The sequence below is a fragment of the Scyliorhinus torazame genome, chromosome 4 (assembly GCF_047496885.1).
Source record: "Scyliorhinus torazame isolate Kashiwa2021f chromosome 4, sScyTor2.1, whole genome shotgun sequence".
NCBI classification, from domain to species: domain Eukaryota; kingdom Metazoa; phylum Chordata; class Chondrichthyes; order Carcharhiniformes; family Scyliorhinidae; genus Scyliorhinus; species Scyliorhinus torazame.
Window position 1 is genome coordinate 72,354,208 of NC_092710.1, and position 24,275 is coordinate 72,378,482.

The 24,275-nt window shown below is 41.3% G+C and overlaps 1 protein-coding gene across 1 annotated transcript in view; it reads left to right on the forward strand.

Annotated features, from left to right (window-relative positions):
- The first annotated feature begins 11,533 nt into the window (after positions 1–11,533).
- Positions 11,534–24,275, forward strand: part of LOC140410297 (SLAM family member 5-like) — a 41,117-nt gene continuing 28,375 nt past the window's right edge. The window contains exon 1 of the mRNA XM_072498276.1: positions 11,534–11,618. Coding sequence (XP_072354377.1) covers positions 11,561–11,618 — 58 coding nt within the window. The 5' untranslated portion in view covers positions 11,534–11,560. The remainder of the gene's footprint in view (positions 11,619–24,275) is intronic.

Here is a 24,275-nt window from a genome sequence, read left to right on the forward strand (position 1 = left end):
GATATGTAATGTATGATGAAGCGTGAATACTGATATATAATGTATGATGAAGCATGAATACTGATATGTAATGTATGATGAAGCGTGAATACTGATATATAATGTATGATGAAGCATGAATACTGATATATAATGTATGATGAAGCATGAATACTGATATATAATGTATGATGAAGCATGAATACTGATATATAATGTATGATGAAGCGTGAATACTGATATATAATGTATGATGAAGCGTGAATACTGATATATAATGTATGATGAAATGTGAATACTGATATATAATGTATGATGAAGCGTGAATACTGATATATAATATATGATGAAGCATGAATACTGATATATAATGTATGATGAAGCGTGAATACTGATATATAATGTATGATGAAGCGTGAATACTGATATGTAATGTATGATGAAGCGTGAATACTGATATATAATGTATGATGAAGCGTGAATACTGATATATAATGTATGATGAAGCATGAATACTGATATATAATGTATGATGAAGCATGAATACTGATATGTAATGTATGATGAAGCGTTAATACTGATATGTAATGTATGATGAAGCATGAATACTGATATATAATGTATGATGAAGCATGAATACTGATATGTAATGTATGATGAAGCGTGAATACTGATATATAATGTATGATGAAGCGTGAATACTGATATATAATGTATGATGAAGCGTGAATACTGATATGTAATGTATGATGAAGCGTGAATACTGATATATAATGTATGATGAAGCGTGAATACTGATATATAATGTATGATGAAGCATGAATACTGATATATAATGTATGATGAAGCGTGAATACTGATATATAATGTATGATGAAGCATGAATACTGATATGTAATGTATGATGAAGCGTGAATACTGATATGTAATGTATGATGAAGCATGAATACTGATATATAATGTATGATGAAGCATGAATACTGATATATAATGTATGATGAAGCATGAACACTGATATATAATGTATGATGAAGCGTGAATACTGATATATAATGTATGATGAAGCGTGAATACTGATATATAATGTATGATGAAGCATGAATACTGATATGTAATATATGATGAAGCGTGAATACTGATATATAATGTATGATGAAGCGTGAATACTGATATATAATGTATGATGAAGCATGAATACTGATATATAATGTATGATGAAGCGTGAATACTGATATATAATGTATGATGAAGCGTGAATACTGATATGTAATGTATGATGAAGCATGAATACTGATATATAATGTATGATGAAGCATGAATACTGATATGTAATGTATGATGAAGCATGAATACTGATATATAATGTATGATGAAGCATGAATACTGATATATAATGTATGATGAAGCATGAATACTGATATGTAATGTATGATGAAGCAGGCATACTGATATGTAATGTATGATGAAGCATGAATACTGATATATAATGTATGATGAAGCATGAATACTGATATATAATGTATGATGAAGCATGAATACTGATATATAATGTATGATGAAGCGTGAATACTGATATGTAATGTATGATGAAGCATGAATACTGATATATAATATATGATGAAGCGTGAATACTGATATATAATGTATAATGAAGCGTGAATACTGATATATAATGTATGATGAAGCATGAATACTGATATATAATGTATGATGAAGCGTGAATACTGATATATAATGTATGATGAAGCGTGAATACTGATATATAATGTATGATGAAGCATGAATACTGATATATAATGTATGATGAAGCATGCATACTGATATATAATGTATGATGAAGCATGAATACTGATATATAATGTATGATGAAGCATGAATACTGATATATAATGTATGATGAAGCAGGCATACTGATATGTAATGTATGATGAAGCATGAATACTGATATATAATGTATGATGAAGCATGAATACTGATATATAATGTATGATGAAGCATGAATACTGATATGTAATGTATGATGCAGCATGAATACTGATATGTAATGTATGATGAAGCGTGAATACTGATATGTAATGTATGATGAAGCATGAATACTGATATATAATGTATGATGAAGCATGAATACTGATATATAATGTATGATGAAGCATGAATACTGATATATAATGTATGATGAAGCATGAATACTGATATATAATGTATGATGAAGCGTGAATACTGATATATAATGTATGATGAAGCGTGAATACTGATATATAATGTATGATGAAGCGTGAATACTGATATGTAATGTATGATGAAGCATGAATACTGATATGTAATGTATGATGAAGCATGAATACTGATATATAATGTATGATGAAGCGTGAATACTGATATATAATGTATGAGGAAGCATGAATACTGATATATAATGTATGATGAAGCGTGAATACTGATATATAATGTATGATGAAGCATGAATACTGAAATGTAATGTATGACGAAGCGTGAATACTGATATATAATGTATGATGAAGCGTGAATACTGATATGTAATGTATGATGAAGCATGAATACTGATATATAATGTATGATGAAGCATGAATACTGATATATAATGTATGATGAAGCATGAATACTGATATATAATGTATGATGAAGCGTGAATACTGATATATAATATATGATGAAGCATGAATACTGATATATAATGTATGATGAAGCGTGAATACTGATATATAATGTATGATGAAGCGTGAATACTGATATATAATGTATGATGAAGCATGAATACTGATATATAATGTATGATGAAGCCTGAATAATGATACATAATGTATGATGAAGCGTGAATACTGATATATAATGTATGATGAAGCATGAATACTGATATATAATGTATGATGAAGCGTGAATACTGATATATAATGTATGATGAAGCATGAATACTGATATATAATGTATGATGAAGCGTGAATACTGATATATAATGTATGATGATGCGTGAATACTGATATATAATGTATGATGAAGCATGAATACTGATATATAATGTATGATGAAGCGTGAATACTGATATATAATGTATGATGAAGCGTGAATACATATATATAATGAATGATGAAGAATGAATACTGATATGTAATGTATGATGAAGCGTGAATACTGATATATAATGTATGATGAAGCATGAATACTGATATGTAATGTATGATGAAGCGTGAATACTGATATATAATGTATGATGAAGCATGAATACTGATATATAATGTATGATGAAGCATGAATACTGATATATAATGTATGATGAAGCATGAATACTGATATATAATGTATGATGAAGCGTGAATACTGATATATAATGTATGATGAAGCGTGAATACTGATATATAATGTATGATGAAACGTGAATACTGATATATAATGTATGATGAAGCGTGAATACTGATATATAATATATGATGAAGCATGAATACTGATATATAATGTATGATGAAGCGTGAATACTGATATATAATGTATGATGAAGCGTGAATACTGATATGTAATGTATGATGAAGCGTGAATACTGATATATAATGTATGATGAAGCGTGAATACTGATATATAATGTATGATGAAGCATGAATACTGATATATAATGTATGATGAAGCATGAATACTGATATGTAATGTATGATGAAGCGTTAATACTGATATGTAATGTATGATGAAGCATGAATACTGATATATAATGTATGATGAAGCGTGAATACTGATATATAATGTATGATGAAGCATGAATACTGATATGTAATGTATGATGAAGCGTGAATACTGATATATAATGTATGATGAAGCGTGAATACTGATATATAATGTATGATGAAGCATGAATACTGATATATAATGTATGATGAAGCGTGAATACTGATATATAATGTATGATGAAGCATGAATACTGATATGTAATGTATGATGAAGCGTGAATACTGATATGTAATGTATGATGAAGCATGAATACTGATATATAATGTATGATGAAGCATGAATACTGATATATAATGTATGATGAAGCATGAACACTGATATATAATGTATGATGAAGCGTGAATACTGATATATAATGTATGATGAAGCGTGAATACTGATATATAATGTATGATGAAGCATGAATACTGATATGTAATATATGATGAAGCGTGAATACTGATATATAATGTATGATGAAGCGTGAATACTGATATATAATGTATGATGAAGCATGAATACTGATATATAATGTATGATGAAGCGTGAATACTGATATATAATGTATGATGAAGCGTGAATACTGATATGTAATGTATGATGAAGCATGAATACTGATATATAATGTATGATGAAGCATGAATACTGATATGTAATGTATGATGAAGCATGAATACTGATATATAATGTATGATGAAGCATGAATACTGATATATAATGTATGATGAAGCATGAATACTGATATATAATGTATGATGAAGCGTGAATACTGATATATAATGTATGATGAAGCATGAATACTGATATATAATGTATGATGAAGCGTGAATACTGATATGTAATGCATGAAGAAGCATGAATACTGATATATAATGTATGATGAAGCGTGAATACTGATATATAATGTATGATGAAGCGTGAATACTGATATATAATGTATGATGAAGCATGAATACTGATATATAATGTTTGATGAAGCATGAATACTGATATATAATGTATGATGAAGCATGAATAATGATATATAATGTATGATGAAGCATGAATACTGATATATAATGTATGATGAAGCATGAATACTGATATATAATGTATGATGAAGCATGAATACTGATATGTAATGTATGATGAAATGTGAATACTGATATATAATGTATGATGAAGCATGAATACTGATATATAATGTATGAAGAAGCGTGAATACTGATATATAATGTATGATGAAGCGTGAATACTGATATATAATGTATGATGAAGCGTGAATACTGATATATAATTTATGATGAAGCGTGAATACTGATATATAATGTATGATGAAGCATGAATACTGATATTTCATGTATGATGAAGCGTGAATACTGATATATAATGTATGATGAAGCATGAATACTGATATGTAATGTATGATGAAGCGTGAATACTGATATATAATGTATGATGAAGCATGAATACTGACATATAATGTATGATGAAGCGTGAACACTGATATATAATGTATGATGAAGCATGAATACTGATATGTAATGTATGATGAAGCATGAATACTGATATATAATGTATGATGAAGCGTGAATACTGATATATAATGTATGATGAAGCATGAATACTGATATATAATGTATGATGAAGCGTGAATACTGATATGTAATGTATGATGAAGCATGAATACTGATATATAATGTATGATGAAGCATGAATACTGATATGTAATGTATGATGAAGCGTGAATACTGATATGTAATGTATGATGAAGCATGAATACTGATATATAATGTATGATGAAGCATGAATACTGATATGTAATGTATGATGAAGCGTGAATACTGATATATAATGTATGATGAAGCGTGAATACTGATATATAATGTATGATGAAGCATGAATACTGATATGTAATGTATGATGAAGCGTGAATACTGATATATAATGTATGATGAAGCGTGAATACTGATATATAATGTATGATGAAGCATGAATACTGATATATAATGTATGATGAAGCGTGAATACTGATATATAATGTATGATGAAGCGTGAATACTGATATATAATGTATGATGAAGCGTGAATACTGATATATAATGTATGATGAAGCGTGAATACTGATATGTAATGTATGATGAAGCATGAATACTGATATGTAATGTATGATGAAGCGTGAATACTGATATGTAATGTATGATGAAGCATGAATACTGATATATAATGTATGATGTAGCATGAATACTGATATATAATGTATGATGAAGCATGAACACTGATATATAATGTATGATGAAGCGTGAATACTGATATATAATGTATGATGAAGCGTGAATACTGATATATAATGTATGATGAAGCATGAATACTGATATGTAATGTATGATGAAGCGTGAATACTGATATATAATGTATGATGAAGCGTGAATACTGATATATAATGTATGATGAAGCATGAATACTGATATATAATGTATGATGAAGCGTGAATACTGATATATAATGTATGATGAAGCGTGAATACTGATATGTAATGTATTATGAAGCATGAATACTGATATATAATGTATGATGAAGCATGAATACTGATATGTAATGTATGATGAAGCATGAATACTGATATATAATGTCTGATGAAGCATGAATACTGATATATAATGTATGATGAAGCATGAATACTGATATATAATGTATGATGAAGCGTGAATACTGATATGTAATGTATGATGAAGCATGAATACTGATATATAATGTATGATGAAGCATGAATACTGATATGTAATGTATGATCAAGCATGAATACTGATATATAATGTATGATGAAGCATGAATACTGATATATAATGTATGATGAAGCATGAATACTGATATATAATGTATGATGAAGCGTGAATACTGATATATAATGTATGATGAAGCATGAATACTGATATATAATGTATGATGAAGCATGAATACTGATATGTAATGTATGATGAAGCATGAATACTGATATATAATGTATGATGAAGCGTGAATACTGATATATAATGTATGATGAAGCGTGAATACTGATATATAATGTATGATGAAGCATGAAAACTGATATATAATGTTTGATGAAGCATGAATACTGATATATAATGTATGATGAAGCATGAATAATGATATATAATGTATGATGAAGCATGAATACTGATATATAATGTATGATGAAGCATGAATACTGATATATAATGTATGATGAAGCATGAATACTGATATGTAATGTATCATGAAACGTGAATACTGATATATAATGTATGATGAAGCGTGAATACTGATATATAATGTATGATGAAGCGTGAATACTGATATATAATATATGATGAAGCGTGAATACTGATATATAATGTATGATGAAGCGTGAATACTGATATGTAATGTATGATGAAGCATGAATACTGATATATAATGTATGATGAAGCATGAATACTGATATGTAATGTATGATGAAGCGTGAATACTGATATGTAATGTATGATGAAGCATGAATACTGATATATAATGTATGATGAAGCATGAATACTGATATGTAATGTATGATGAAGCGTGAATACTGATATATAATGTATGATGAAGCGTGAATACTGATATATAATGTATGATGAAGCATGAATACTGATATGTAATGTATGATGAAGCGTGAATACTGATATATAATGTATGATGAAGCGTGAATACTGATATATAATGTATGATGAAGCATGAATACTGATATATAATGTATGATGAAGCGTGAATACTGATATATAATGTATGATGAAGCGTGAATACTGATATATAATGTATGATGAAGCGTGAATACTGATATATAATGTATGATGAAGCGTGAATACTGATATGTAATGTATGATGAAGCATGAATACTGATATGTAATGTATGATGAAGCGTGAATACTGATATGTAATGTATGATGAAGCATGAATACTGATATATAATGTATGATGTAGCATGAATACTGATATATAATGTATGATGAAGCATGAACACTGATATATAATGTATGATGAAGCGTGAATACTGATATATAATGTATGATGAAGCGTGAATACTGATATATAATGTATGATGAAGCATGAATACTGATATGTAATGTATGATGAAGCGTGAATACTGATATATAATGTATGATGAAGCGTGAATACTGATATATAATGTATGATGAAGCATGAATACTGATATATAATGTATGATGAAGCGTGAATACTGATATATAATGTATGATGAAGCGTGAATACTGATATGTAATGTATTATGAAGCATGAATACTGATATATAATGTATGATGAAGCATGAATACTGATATGTAATGTATGATGAAGCATGAATACTGATATATAATGTCTGATGAAGCATGAATACTGATATATAATGTATGATGAAGCATGAATACTGATATATAATGTATGATGAAGCGTGAATACTGATATGTAATGTATGATGAAGCATGAATACTGATATATAATGTATGATGAAGCATGAATACTGATATGTAATGTATGATCAAGCATGAATACTGATATATAATGTATGATGAAGCATGAATACTGATATATAATGTATGATGAAGCATGAATACTGATATATAATGTATGATGAAGCGTGAATACTGATATATAATGTATGATGAAGCATGAATACTGATATATAATGTATGATGAAGCATGAATACTGATATGTAATGTATGATGAAGCATGAATACTGATATATAATGTATGATGAAGCGTGAATACTGATATATAATGTATGATGAAGCGTGAATACTGATATATAATGTATGATGAAGCATGAAAACTGATATATAATGTTTGATGAAGCATGAATACTGATATATAATGTATGATGAAGCATGAATAATGATATATAATGTATGATGAAGCATGAATACTGATATATAATGTATGATGAAGCATGAATACTGATATATAATGTATGATGAAGCATGAATACTGATATGTAATGTATCATGAAACGTGAATACTGATATATAATGTATGATGAAGCGTGAATACTGATATATAATGTATGATGAAGCGTGAATACTGATATATAATATATGATGAAGCGTGAATACTGATATATAATGTATGATGAAGCATGAATACTGATATTTCATGTATGATGAAGCGTGAATACTGATATATAATGTATGATGAAGCATGAATACTGATATGTAATGTATGATGAAGCGTGAATACTGATATATAATGTATGATGAAGCATGAATACTGATATATAATGTATGATGAAGCGTGAATACTGATATATAATGTATGATGATGCGTGAATACTGATATATAATGTATGATGAAGCGTGAATACTGATATATAATGTATGATGAAGCATGAATACTGATATATAATATATGATGAAGCATGAATACTGATATGTAATGTATGATGAAGCGTGAATACTGATATGTAATGTATGATGAAGCATGAATACTGATATATAATGTATGATGAAGCATGAATACTGATATGTAATGTATGATGAAGCGTGAATACTAATATGTAATGTATGATGAAGCATGAATACTGATATATAATGTATGATGAAGCATGAATACTGATATGTAATGTATGATGAAGCGTGAATACTGATATATAATGTATGATGAAGCGTGAATACTGATATATAATGTATGATGACGCATGAATACTGATATGTAATGTATGATGAAGCGTGAATACTGATATATAATGTATGATGAAGCGTGAATACTGATATATAATGTATGATGAAGCATGAATACTGATATATAATGTATGATGAAGCGTGAATACTGATATATAATGTATGATGAAGCGTGAATACTGATATATAATGTATGATGAAGCATGAATACTGATATATAATGTATGATGAAGCGTGAATACTGATATATAATGTATGATGAAGCATGAATACTGATATGTAATGTATGATGAAGCGTGAATACTGATATGTAATGTATGATGAAGCATGAATACTGATATATAATGTATGATGAAGCATGAATACTGATATATAATGTATGATGAAGCATGAACACTGATATATAATGTATGATGAAGCGTGAATACTGATATATAATGTATGATGAAGCATGAATACTGATATATAATGTGTGATGAAGCATGAATACTGATATATAATGTATGATGAAGCGTGAATCCTGATATATAATGTATGATGAAGCATGAATACTGATATATAATGTATGATGAAGCGTGAATACTGATATGTAATGTATGATGAAGCGTGAATACTGATATATAATGTATGATGAAGCATGAATACTGATATATAATGTATGATGAAGCGTGAATACTGATATGTAATGTATGATGAAGCGTGAATACTGATATATAATGTATGATGAAGCATGAATACTGATATATAATGTATGATGAAGCGTGAATACTGATATGTAATGTATGATGAAGCGTGAATACTGATATGTAATGTATGATGAAGCATGAATACTGATATATAATGTATGATGAAGCGTGAATACTGATATATAATATATGATGAAGCGTGAATACTGATATATAATGTATGATGAAGCATGAATACTGATATATAATGTATGATGAAGCATGAATACTGATATATAATGTATGATGAAGCGTGAATACTGATATATAATGTATGATGAAGCGTGAATACTGATATATAATGTATGATGAAGCGTGAATACTGATATATAAAGTATGATGAAGCGTGAAAACTGATATATAATGTATGATGAAGCGTGAATACTGATATATAATGTATGATGAAGCGTGAATACTGATATATAATGTATGATGAAGCGTGAATACTGATATATAAAGTATGATGAAGCGTGAATACTGATATATAATGTATGATGAAGCGTGAATACTGATATGTAATGTATGATGAAGCGTGAATACTGATATATAATGTATGATGAAGCGTGAATACTGATATATAATGTATGATGAAGCGTGAATACTGATATATAAAGTATGATGAAGCGTGAATACTGATATATAATGTATGATGAAGCATGAATACTGATATATAATGTATGATGAAGCGTGAATACTGATATATAATGTATGATGAAGCGTGAATACTGATATATAATGTATGATGAAGCATGAATACTGATATATAATGTATGATGAAGCGTGAATACTGATATATAATGTATGATGAAGCGTGAATACTGATATATAATGTATGATGAAGCATGAATACTGATATATAATGTATGATGAAGCGTGAATACTGATATATAATGTATGATGAAGCGTGAATACTGATATATAAAGTATGATGAAGCGTGAATACTGATATGTCATGTATGATGAAGCGTGAATACTGATATATAATGTATGATGAAGGCGTATAAGGAAGAATGTGAACCTCAGTGAAACCTGATCCAATCAGGAGGAGAGGGCAGGAGAATGATAAACGAATAAAGTGTATATAAACAGACGAAACAAGCTATTTGATGTGCTCCTGCCTAGGAGGCACCCGACTCTGCAGACTTGTATAAGGATAAATAAAACTCTAACTTGCTTCTAGTATTTTTGTCCTCAGCGTCAGTGATTGTGAGCACACATTCAAATCTCACAGATTTGAAGCTGGGTCCCCAGAACATTACTCTGCGTCTGTGCTGTACCAGTCCAATGACAACACTACTATGCCACAGCCTTCCCAGGGTGTATTTCTGGAAGATTGCACAGGATGTCGGTGCTACGACTGTGGGAGTGACCTACCCCTTTACCAACCCCGCCTATTAAAAGGTTCCGAGGTGTGACGTTCCAATCTCCGCATTTTCACTTCCTTCTCCGGTGCTGGGTTGCAGCCTGTCCTGTCCCGGGACGGATCTGGTGGGGGTAAAATGGCAGCTTGTCGTCCCAGTGCCCGGTTTTTCCTCCTGCTGCCTCTCTTGTCTGCCGGTAAGAACCTGTTGTTGGATTCCTGTCTCACTCATCCTGTCAGCAGCCTTGAACGTGCCTTCGCCAGAGCTTCTCCCACTGCCTGCTCGCTGTCAGAGCGGCGAGACAGGAACAACACCCTGTCTTCCTCACCCCGAGCCCTGTCCATCCACTCGTCAACTCCCAGTTTATCAGCCCCTTCCCTCTGGCTCTTTCCATCTCTGTCATTCCTTAGCTTCCCTCTCTCGCTCCCTCCCTCTCCCCTTTCTCTTGCTCCCTTTTCTCTCCCCCTTTTCCCCTTTCTCTCCCCTTTTCTCTCCCCCTTTTCCACTTTCTCTCTCTCTTCCCCCTTTCTCTCTCCCCTTTTCTCTCCCCCTTTTCCCTTTTCTCTTTCTCTCCCCCTTTCTCTCTCCCCTTTTCCTCTCCGTCCCACTTTTCTCTCTCTCCCACTTTTCTCATCTCCCCCTTTCCTTTTCTCTCCATTCCACTTTTCTCTCTCTCCCACTTTCCTTTTCTCTCCATTCCACTTTTCTCTCTCTCCCACTTTTCTCACTCTCTCCTTTTCTCTCTCCCATTATTTTGTTCTCGATATTTTCTCCTGTTTCTCTCTCTCTGCCTCAGTCAGCCTCTCTCTCTCTCGGTTTCCATTTGCTTACTTGTGAACCAGGCTGGGAGGAAGCTGAATAAAACCACCAGGTTTCCTGCTGTCGGCAAGTATCTGCCCTTGGAGTGTCTGAGATGCTCAGAGAGTCGTGGGGGACGGTGTCAGTGGGGTTTGGGGCGGGAATATCACAATCTCCTTGTCTGCAGCCCCCTTCCCGGCATCTCTGGAGAGGCAGCAAGGTGGGGGAAAGATGTCCATTTCTGTTGTGCCTTTTCGTACGAATGTAGACAGGAATACAAGGAAGCCAGTCTGTGTCCATTCCACCAAACTCCATTTCCCTATTATCTTCTATTTTGATCACGCAAGTCAACCTAAACCGTGAACTCTGTTGCTCTCTTTGCACCGATACGGCCAGGCCAGCTGAGCATGTCCAGCATTTTCACTTTGATCGGAAACCTCCGGCATCCGCAGTGTTTTGCTTTTGTGCAACACCCACCCTCCTGAATTCCCAGTCCCGAGACCGAGCGGTCAGCGATCCATCAGCCTTTTTGAATCTTTCTGTCCCTGACCATCCCTAACCTACCACAACTCTCCTTTCCTGCATTGTCCCTCATTCCTTCACTACCCAAAATATAGTCTGGAATAAACAACCCCCCTCACCCCATCCCCTCCGTTTCTGCCATCTTACCTTTCTGCCACTATTGGCACCTTCTCTAGTCCTGAACACTGTCGTTAACACTGCCCCTGTCTTGTGCGCATGACATCATTGGGCAATCCCTCCCAGCTCCCACCTATCACAGACCTATTTTACTCCCCGACCCCTCCCCTTAAACATGTCCTCCTATCTTCAGCTTTGAATAATAATAAACATTTTATTAGTGTCGACGCTACCTCAGTACTGACCCTCTGACAGTGAGGTACTCCCTCAGTACTGACCCTCTGACAGTGCAGCACTCCCTCAGTACTGACCCTCTGACAGTGCAGCACTGCCTCAGTACTGACCCTCTGACAGAGCAGCACTCCCTCAGTACTGACACTCTGACAGTGCAGCATTCCCTCAGTATTGACCCTCTGACAGTGCAGCACTGCCTCAGTACTGACCCTCTGACAGTGCAGCACTGCCTCAGTACTGACCCTCTGACAGAGCAGCACTCCCTCAGTACTGACCCTCTGATAGTGCAGCATTCCCTCAGTACTTACCCTCTGACAGTGCAGCATTCCCTCAGTACTGACCCTCTGACAGTGCGGCACTCCCTCAGTACTGGCCCTCTGACAGTGCGGCACTCCCTCAGTACTGATCCTCTGATAGTGCAGCACTCCCTCAGTACTGACCCTCTGACAATGCAGCGCTCCCTCATTCCTGACCCTCTGACAGTGCAGCACTCCCTCAGTACTGACCCTCTGACAGTGCAGCATTCCTTCAGTACTGACCCTCTGGCAGTGCGGCACTCCCTCAGTACTGGCCCTCTGACAGTGCAGCACTCCCTCAGTACTGACCCTCTGACAGTGCAGCACTCCCTCAGTACTGACCCTCTGACAATGCAGCGCTCCCTCATTACTGACCCTCTGACAGTGCAGCACTCCCTCAGTACTGACCCTCTGACAGTGTGGCACTCCCTCAGTACTGACCCTCTGACAGTGCAGCGCTCCCTCAGTACTGGCCCTCTGACAGTGCGGCACTCCCTCAGTACTGATCCTCTGATAGTGCAGCACTCCCTCAGTACTGACCCTCTGACAATGCAGCGCTCCCTCATTCCTGACCCTCTGACAGTGCAGCACTCCCTCAGTACTGACTCTCTGACAGTGCCGCACTCCCTCAGTACTGACACTCTGACAGTGCGGCACTCCCTCAGTTCTGACCCTCTGACAGTGCGGCACTCCCTCAGCACTGACCCTCTGACAGTGCAGCGCTCCCTCAGTACTGACCGTCTGACAGTGCAGCACTCCCTCAGTACTGACCCTCTGACAGTGCAGCACTCCCTCAGTACTGACCCTCTGACAGTGCAGCACTCCCTCAGTACTGACCCTCTGACAATGCAGCGCTCCCTCATTACTGACCCTCTGACAGTGCAGCACTCCCTCAGTACTGACCCTCTGACAATGCAGCGCTCCCTCATTCCTGACCCTCTGACAGTGCAGCGCTCCCTCAGTACTGATCCTCTGACAGTGCAGCACTCCCTCAGTACTGACCCTCTGACAATGCAGCGCTCCCTCATTCCTGACCCTCTGACAGTGCAGCACTCCCTCAGTACTGACTCTCTGACAGTGCCGCACTCCCTCAGTACTGACACTCTGACAGTGCGGCACTCCCTCAGTACTGACCCTCTGACAGTGCGGCACTCCCTCAGCACTGACCCTCTGACAGTGCAGCGCTCCCTCAGTACTGATCCTCTGACAGTGCAGCATTCCCTCAGTACTGACCCTCTGACAGTGCAGCACTCCCTCAGTACGGGCCCTCTGACAGTGCAGCACTCCCTCAGTACTGACCCTCTGACAGTGCAGCACTCCCTCAGTACGGGCCCTCTGACAGTACAGCACTCACTCAGAACTGACCCTCTGACCGTGCGGCACCCCTCAATACTGACACAAAGAAATGTACAGCACAGGAACAGGCCCTTCAGCCCTCCAAGCCCGTGCCGACAATGCTGCCCGACTAAACTACAATCTTCTACACTTCCTGGGTCCGTATCCCTCTATTTCCATCCTATTCATGTATATGTCAAGATGCCCCTTAAATGTCACTATCGCCCCTGCTTCCACCACCTCCTCCGGTAGCGAGTTCCAGGCACCCACTACCCTCTGTGTAAAAAACTTGCCTCGTACATCTACTCTAAACCTTGCCCCTCTCACCTTAAACCTATGCCCCCTAGTAATTGACCCCTCTACCCTGGAGAAAAGCCTCTGACTATCCACTCTGTCTATGCCCCTCATAATTTTGTAGATCTCTATCAGGTCGCCCCTCAACCTCCGTCGTTCCAGTGAGAACAAACCGAGTTTATTCAACCGCTCCTCATAGCTAATGCCCTCCATACCAGGCAACATTCTGGTAAATCTCTTCTGCACCCTCTCTAAAGCCTCCACATCCTTCTGGTAGTGTGGCGACCAGAATTGAACACTATACTCCAAGTGTGGCCTAACTAAGGTTCTATACAGCTGCAACATGACTTGCCAATTCTTATACTCAATGCCCCGGCCAATGAAGGCAAGCATGCTGTATGCCTTCTTGACTACCTTCTCCACCTGTGTTGCACCTTTCAGTGACCTGTGGACCTGTACACCTAGATCTCTCTGACTTTCAATACTCTTGAGGGTTCTACCATTCACTGTATATTCCCTACCTGCATTAGACCTTCCAAAATGCATTACCTCACATTTGTCCGGATTTAACTCCATCTGCCATCTCTCCGCCCATGTCTCCAAACAATCTAAATCCTGCTGTATCCTCTGACAGTCCTCATCGCGATCCGCAATTCCACCAACCTTTTTGTCGTCTGCAAACTTACTCATCAGACCAATTGCATTTTCCTCCAAATCATTTATATATACTACAAACAGCAAAGGTCCCAGCACTGATCCCTGTGGAACACCTCTGGTCACAGCCCTCCAATTAGAAAAGCATCCTTCCATTGCTACTCTCTGCCTTCTATGACCTAGCCAGTTCTGTATCCACCTTGCCAGCTCACCCCTGATCCCGTGTGACTTCACCTTTTGTACTAGTCTACCATGAGGGACCTTGTCAAAGGCCTTACTGATGTCCATATAGACAACATCCACTGCCCTACCTGCATCAATCATCTTAGTGACCTCCTCGAAAAACTCTATCAAGTTAGTGAGACACGACCTCCCCTTCACAAAACCATGCTGCCTCTCACTAATACGTCCATTTGCTTCCAAATGGGAGTAGATCCTCTCTCGAAGAATTCTCTCCAGTAATTTCCCTACCACTGAAGTAAGGCTCACCTGCCTGTAGTTCCCTGGATTATCCTTGCTACCCTTCTTAAACAGAGGAACAACATTAGCTATTCTCAAGTCCTCCGGGACATCACCTGAAGACAGTGAGGATCCAAAGATTTCTGTCAAGGCCTCTGCAATTTCCTCTCCAGCCTCCTTCAGTAGTCTGGGGTAGATCCCATCAGGCCCTGGGGACTTATCTACCTTAATATTTTTTAAGACGCCCAACACCTCGTCTTTTTGGATCTCAATGTGACCCAGGCTATCTACACACCTTTCTCCAGACTCAACATCTACCAATTCCTTCTCTTTGGTGAATACTGATGCAAAGTATTCATTTAGTACCTCGCCCATTTCCTCTGGCTCCACACATAGATTCCCTTGCCTATCCTTCAGTGGGCCAACCCTTTCCCTGGCTACCCTCTTGCTTTTTATGTACGTGTAAAAAGCCTTCGGATTTTCCTTAACCCTATTTGCCAATGACTTTTCGTGACCCCTTCTAGCCCTCCTGACTCCTTGCTTATGTTTGTTCCTACTTTCCTTATATTCCACACAGGCTTCGTCTGTTCCCAGCCTTTTAGCCCTGACAAATGCCTCCTTTTTCTTTTTGACGAGGCCTACAATATCTCTCGTTATCCAAGGTTCCCGAAAATTGCCGTATTTATCCTTCTTCCTCACAGGAACATGCCGGTCCTGAATTCCTTTCAACTGACACTTGAAAGCCTCCCACATATCAGATGTTGATTTGCCCTCAAACATCCGCCCCCAATCTAGGTTCTTCAGTTCCCGCCTAATATTGTTATAATTAGCCTTCCCCCAATTTAGCACATTCATCCTAGGACCACTCTTATCCTTGTCCACCAGCACTTTAAAATTACTGAATTGTGGTCACTGTTCCCGAAATGCCCCCCTACTGAAACTTCTACCACCTGGCCGGGCTCATTCCCCAATACCAGGTCCAGTATCACCCCTTCCCTAGTTGGACTGTCTACATATTGTTTTAAGAAGCCCTCCTGGATGCTCCTTACAAACTCTGCCCCGTCTAAGCCCCTGGCACTAAGTGAGTCCCAGCCAATATTGGCGAAGTTGAAGTCTCCCATCACCACAACCCTGTTTTTACACTTTTCCAAAATCTGTCTACCTATCTGCTCCTCTATCTCCTGCTGGCTGTTGGGAGGCCTGTAGTAAACCCCCAACATTGTGACTGCACCCTTCTTATTCCTGATCTCTACCCATATAGCCTCACTGCCCTCTGAGGTGTCCTCCCGCAGTACAGCTGTGATATTCTCCCTAACCACTAGCGCAACTCCGCCACCCCTTTTACATCCTCCTCTATCCCACCTGAAACATCTAAATCCTGGAACGCTTAGCTGCCAATCCTGCCCTTCCCTCAACCAGGTCTCTGTAATGGCAACAACATCATAGTTCCAAGTACTCATCCAAGCTCTAAATTCATCTGCCTTACCCGTAATACTTCTTGCATTAAAACATACGCACTTCAGGCCACCAGATCCGCTGTGTTCAGCAACTTCTCCCTGTCTGCTCTGCCTCAGAGCCCCACTGTCCCTATTCCCTAGGTCTCCCACAGTGCTCTCACCTTCTGACCTATTGCTCCCGTGCCCACCCCCCTGCCATACTAGTTTAAACCCTCCCGTGTGACACTAGAAAACCTCGCAGCCAGGATATTTATGCCTCTCCAGTTTAGATGCAACCCGTCCTTATATAGGTCACACCTGCCCCGGAAGAGCTCCCAGAGGTCCAGATAACGGAAACCCTCCCTCCTACACCAGCTGATTAGACACGTGTTTAGCTGCTCTATCTTCCTATTTCTAGCCTCACTGGCATGTGGCACAGGGAGTAATCCCGAGATTACAACCCTACAGGTCCTGTCTTTTAACTTTCTGCCTAGCTCCCTGAACTCCTGCTGCAGGACCTCATGCCCCTTCCTGCCTATGTCGTTAGTACCAATATGTACAACGACCTCTGCCTGTTTGCCCTCCCCCTTCAGGATGCCCTCTACCCGTTCGGAGACATCCTGGACCCTGGCACCAGGGAGGCAACATACCATCCTGGAGTCTCTTTCACGTCCACAGAAGTGCCTATCTGTGCCCCTGACTATAGAGTCCCCTATTACTATTGCTCTTCTGCGCTTTGACCCTCCCTTCTGAACATCAGAGCCAGCCATGGTGCCACTGCTCTGGTTGCTGCTGTTTTCCCCTGATAGCCTATCCCCCCCGACAGTATCCAAAGGGGTATACCTGTTCGAGAGGGGGACAACCTCAGGGGATTCCTGCACTGACTGCCTGCCCTTTCTGGTGGTCACCCATTTCTCTGCCTGCACCTTGGGTGTGACCACATTTATATAACTGCGATCTATGACGCTTTCCGCCACCTGCATGCTCCTAAGTGCATCCAATTGCTGCTCCAACCGAACCATGCGGTCTGTGAGGAGCTCCAGTTGGGTGCACTTTCTGCAGATGAAGCCATCGGGACGCTGGAAGCCTCCCGGACCTGCCACATCTCACAGTCAGAGCACTGCACCCCTCTAACTGACATTGCGTCAATTAATTAGTAAATTAAATTAAAAGTTTAAAAAAATGTTTTTTTAAAGTTACTGTTAACTATCTGTTTCCTAGCACTAGATTTCTACCATAAATGTGAAATCTAAATATAGTACTCTCCCATCTCTGGCTTAGATACCCCTCTAAATTATAATTAAGTAATTATGTTTAATTAGTTACCAATGTTTAATTGTTTAAATTTAGTGTAGATTCCCAACCAGCCACTCAGGTCACAGCTTTTCTGCGATGTCAATTCAGTTTCATCCCCCCCCCCCCCCCCGACACACACAATTTGAAAAAGGTAATAAAAGTAAAAATGAGTAAAAATCACTTACTTACCTTCTGAGGGTCTGAGATGTTCTCAGGTTCCCTACCTGACAGAGACTGCTCCTCCTCCTCCGAACGGCTCCCGAAACTAGGCCGCGGTCTTTTTAAATCGCCGCTCAGACTCGCAGCTCCGGCTCTTTTTAAATCTCTGCTCCGACTCGCAGCTCCCGCGCTTTTTAAATCTCCGCTCCGACTCGCAGCTCCCGCGCTTTTTAAATCTCCGCTCCGACTCGCAGCTCCCGCGCTTTTTAAATCTCCGCTCCGACTCGCAGCTCCCACTCTTTTTAAATCTCCGCTCCGACTCGCAGATCCCACTCTTTTTATATCTCCGCTCCGACTCGCAGCTCCCGCGCTTTTTAAATCTCTGCTCCGACTCGCAGATCCCGCGCTTTTTAAATCTCCGCTCAGACTCGCAGCTCCCACTCTTTTTAAATCTCCGCTCCGACTCGCAGCTCCCACTGTTTTTAAATCTCCGCTCCGACTCGCAGCTCCCGTGCTTTTTAAATCTCTGCTCCGACTCGCAGCTCCCACTATTTTTGAATCCCCGCTCCGACTCTCAGCTCCCGCTCTTTTTAAACTTCCGCTCCGACTCGCAGCTCACGCTCTTTTTAAATCTTCCTCTGAAAGTGCGGCACTTCCACAGTACTGACCCTCCGACAGTGCAGCACTCCCTCAGTACTGACCCTCTGACATTGCAGTACTCCCTCAGTAATGACCGTCTGACAGTGCAGTATTCCCTCAGTACTGACCCTCTGACAGTGCAACGCTCCCTCAGTACTGACGCTCTGGCAGTGCAGTATTCCCTCAGTACTGACCCTCTGACAGTGCAGCACACCCTCGGTACTGACACTCTGGCAGTGCAGTATTCCCTCAGTACTGACCCTCTGACAGCGCAGTATTCCCCCAGTACTGACCCTCTGACAGCGCAGTATTCCCCCAGTACTGACCCTCTGACAGCGCAGTATTCCCTCAGTACTGACCCTCTGACAGTGCAGCGCTCCCTCAGTACTGACCCTCTGACAGTGCAACGCTCCCTCAGTACTGCCCCTCTGACAGTGCAGCGCTCCCTCAGTACTGACCCTCTGACATTGCAGTACTCCCTCAGTAATGACCGTCTGACAGTGCAGTATTCCCTCAGTACTGACCCTCTGACAGTGCAACGCTCCCTCAGTACTGACGCTCTGGCAGTGCAGTATTCCCTCAGTACTGACCCTCTGACAGTGCAGCACACCCTCGGTACTGACACTCTGGCAGTGCAGTATTCCCTCAGTACTGACCCCCTGACAGCGCAGTATTCCCCCAGTACTGACCCTCTGACAGCGCAGTATTCCCTCAGTACTGACCCTCTGACAGTGCAGCGCTCCCTCAGTACTGACCCTCTGACAGTGCAGCACCCTCAGTACTGACTCTCTGACAGTGCAACGCTCCCTCAGTACTGACCCTCTGACAGTGCAGCAGTCCCTCAGTACTGACCCTCTGATAGTGCAGCACTCCCTCAGTACTGACCCTCTGACAGTGCAGCAGTCCCTCAGTACTGACCCTCTGACAGGACAGCACTCCCTCAGTACTGCCCCTCTGACAGTGCAGCGCTCCCTCAGTACTGGCCCTCTGACAGTGCAGAGCTCCCTCAGTACTGACCCTCTGACAGTGCAGCGCTCCCTCAGTACTGACCCTCTGACAGTGGAGCACTCCCTCAGTACTGACCCTCTGACAGTGCAGCACTCCCTCAGTAATGAACGTCTGACAGTGCAGCACTCCCTCAGTACTGACCCTCTGACAGTGCAGCATTCCCTCAGTACTGACCCTCTGACAGTGCAGCACTCCCTCAGTACTGACCCTGTGACTGTGCAGCGCTCCCTCAGCACTGACCCTCTTACAGTGCAGTGCTCCCTCAGTACTGATCCTCAGATAGAGCAGCACTCCTTCAGTCCTGACCCTATGACAGTGCTGTACTCCCCCAGTACTCCCCGTCTGACAGTGCAGTACTCCCACAATACTGGCTCTCTGACAGTGCAGCACTCCCTCAGTACTGACCCTCTGACAGTGCAGCACTCCCTCAGTACTGACCCTGACAGTGCAGCACTCCCTCAGTACTGACCCTCTGACAGTGCAGCACTCCCTCAGTACTGACCCTCTGACAGTGCAGCACCCTCAGTACTGACCCTCTGACAGTGCAGCGCTCCCTCAGTACCGACTCTCTGACAGTGCACCACTCCCTCAGCACTGACCCTCTTCCCGTGCAGCGTTCCCTCATGATGCACAATCAATACGCTTGAGTCCACGTGGAGTCATATCGATTCAGCTTTAATCAGATAGAACTGTATCCAGCAGCGAAGTTACAGAAGTGAAGGCTGCTGGGGACGGCACTGGTTCTTATACCCCGCCTCTCAGGGCGGGGCTATGTACATTGCCCAATGTTAGACCCCACTGTCTAGCCAATGGTTATTCCTCTCTCTAGAACCGCAATACCTGGTATTACCACACCTCAGTAGTGATCTCTGAGAGTGCAGCACTCCCTCAGTACTGCCCCTCTGACAGTGCAGCACTCCCTCAGTACTGACCCTCTGACAGTGCAGCACTCCCTCAGTACTGACTCTCTGACAGTGCAGCACTCCCTCAGTACTGACCCTCTGACAGTGCAGCACTCCCTCAGCACTGACCCTCTTACAGTGCATTGCTCCCTCAGTGCTGATCCTCAGATAGAGCAGCACTCCTTCAGTCCTGACACTGTGACAGTGCAGCACTTCCCCAGTACTGACCCTCTGACAGTGCTGTACTCCCCCAGTACTCCCCCTCTGACAGTGCCGTACTCCCACAATACTGGCTCTCTGAGAGTGCAGCGCTCCCTCAGTACTGACCCTCTGACAGTGCCGTACTCCCTCAGTAATGACCTCTGACAGTGCAGTTTTACTTCAGTACTGACCCTCTGACAGTGCAGTATTCCCTTAGTACTGACCCTCAGACAGTGCAGTATTCCCTCAGTACAAACATTCTGACAGTGCAGCACTCCCTCAGTACTGACCGTCTGACAATGCTGTATTCCCTCAGTACTGACCCTCTGCCAGTGCAGCACTCCCTCAGTACTGACCCTCTGACAGTGCAGCACTCCCTCAGTACTGACCCTCTGACAGTGCAGCACTCCCTCAGTACTGACCCTCTGACAGTGCAGCGCTCCCTCAGTACTGACCCTCTGACAGTGCAGCACTCCCTCAGTACTGACCCTCTGACAGTGCAGCACTCCCTCAGTACTGACCCTGACAGTGCAGCACTCCCTCAGTACTGACCCTCTGACAGTGCAGCACTCCCTCAGTACTGACCCTCTGACAGTGCAGCGCTCCCTCAGTACTGACCCTCTGACAGTGCAGCGCTCCCTCAGTACCGACTCTCTGACAGTGCACCACTCCCTCAGCACTGACCCTCTTCCCGTGCAGCGTTCCCTCATGATGCACAATCAATACGCTTGAGTCCACGTGGAGTCATATCGATTCAGCTTTAATCAGATAGAACTGTATCCAGCAGCGAAGTTACAGAAGTGAAGGCTGCTGGGGACGGCACTGGTTCTTATACCCTGCCTCTCAGGGCGGGGCTATGTACATTGCCCAATGTTAGACCCAACGGTCTAGCCAATGATTATTCCTCTCTCTAGAACCGCAATACCTGGTATTACCACACCTCAGTAGTGATCTCTGAGAGTGCAGCACTCCCTCAGTACTGACTCTCTGACAGTGCAGCACTCCCTCAGTACTGACCCTCTGACAGTGCAGCACTCCCTCAGTACTGACTCTCTGACAGTGCAGCGCTCCCTCAGTACTGACTGTCTGACAGTGCAGCACTCCCTCAGTACTGACTCTCTGACAGTGCAGCACTCCCTCAGTACTGACTCTCTGACAGTGCAGCACTCCCTCAGTACTGACACACTAACAGTGCAGCGCTCCCTCAGTACTGACTCTCTGACAGTGCAGCACTCCCTCAGTACTGACACACTAACAGTGCAGCGCTCCCTCAGTACTGACTGTCTGACAGTGCAGCACTCCCTCAGTACTGACTCTCTGACAGTGCAGCGTTCCCTCAGTACTACCCCTCTGACAGTGCAGCACTCCCTCAGTACTGACTGTTTGACAGTGCAGCACTCCCTCAGTACTGACTCTCTGACAGTGCAGCACTCCCTCAGTACTGACGCACTAACAGTGCAGCGCTCCCTCAGTACTGCCCCTCTGACAGTGGAGCACTCCCTCAGCACTGACTCTCTGACAGTGCAGCACTCCCTCAGTACTGACCCTCTGACTGTGCAGTGTTCCCTCAGTACTGATCCTCAGATCGAGCAGCACTCCTTCAGTCGTGACCCTCTGACAGTGCAGCACTCCCTCAGTACTGACTGTCTGACAGTGCAGCACTCCCTCAGTACTGACTCTCTGACAGTGCAGCACTCCCTCAGTACTGACTGTCTGACAGTGCAGCACTCCCTCAGTACTGACCCTCTGACAGTGCAGTCCTCCATCAGTACTGACTGTCTGACAGTGCAGCACTCCCTCAGTACTGACCCTCTGACAGTGCAGCACTCCCCACGGTACTGACTGTCTGACAGTGCAGCACTCCCTCAGTACTGACCCTCTGACAGTGCAGTCCTCCATCAGTACTGACCCTCTGACAGTGCAGCACTCCCTCAGTACTGACCCTCTGACAGTGCAGTGCTCCCTTAGGACTGATCCTCTGATAGTGGAGTACTCTCTCAGTCCGCACGCTCTGAAAATGCAGCACTCCCTCAGTACTGGCTGTCTGACAGTGCAGCACCCTCTCAGTACTGACTCTCTCACAGTGCAGCGCTCCCTCAGTACTGACCCTATGACAGAGCAGCACTCCCTCAGTACTGACCCAACTGACAGTGCAGCACTTCCTCAGTTCTGACCCTCTGACTGTGCAGCGCTCCCTCAGTACTGACCCTCTGACAGTGCAGCGCTCCCTCAGTACTGACCCTCTGACAGTGCAGCGCTCCCTCAGTACTGACTCTCTTACAGTGCAGCACTCCCTCAGTACTGACACGACTGACAGTGCAGCACTTCCTCAGTGCTGACCATCTGACAGTGCAGCACTCCCTCAGCATTGACACTCTGACAGTGCAGCGTTCCCTCAGTACTGACCCTCTGACAGTGCGGCACTCCCTCAGTACTGACCCTCTGACAGTGTAGCACTCCCTCAGTACTGACCCTCTGAAAGTGCGGCACTCCCTCAGTACTG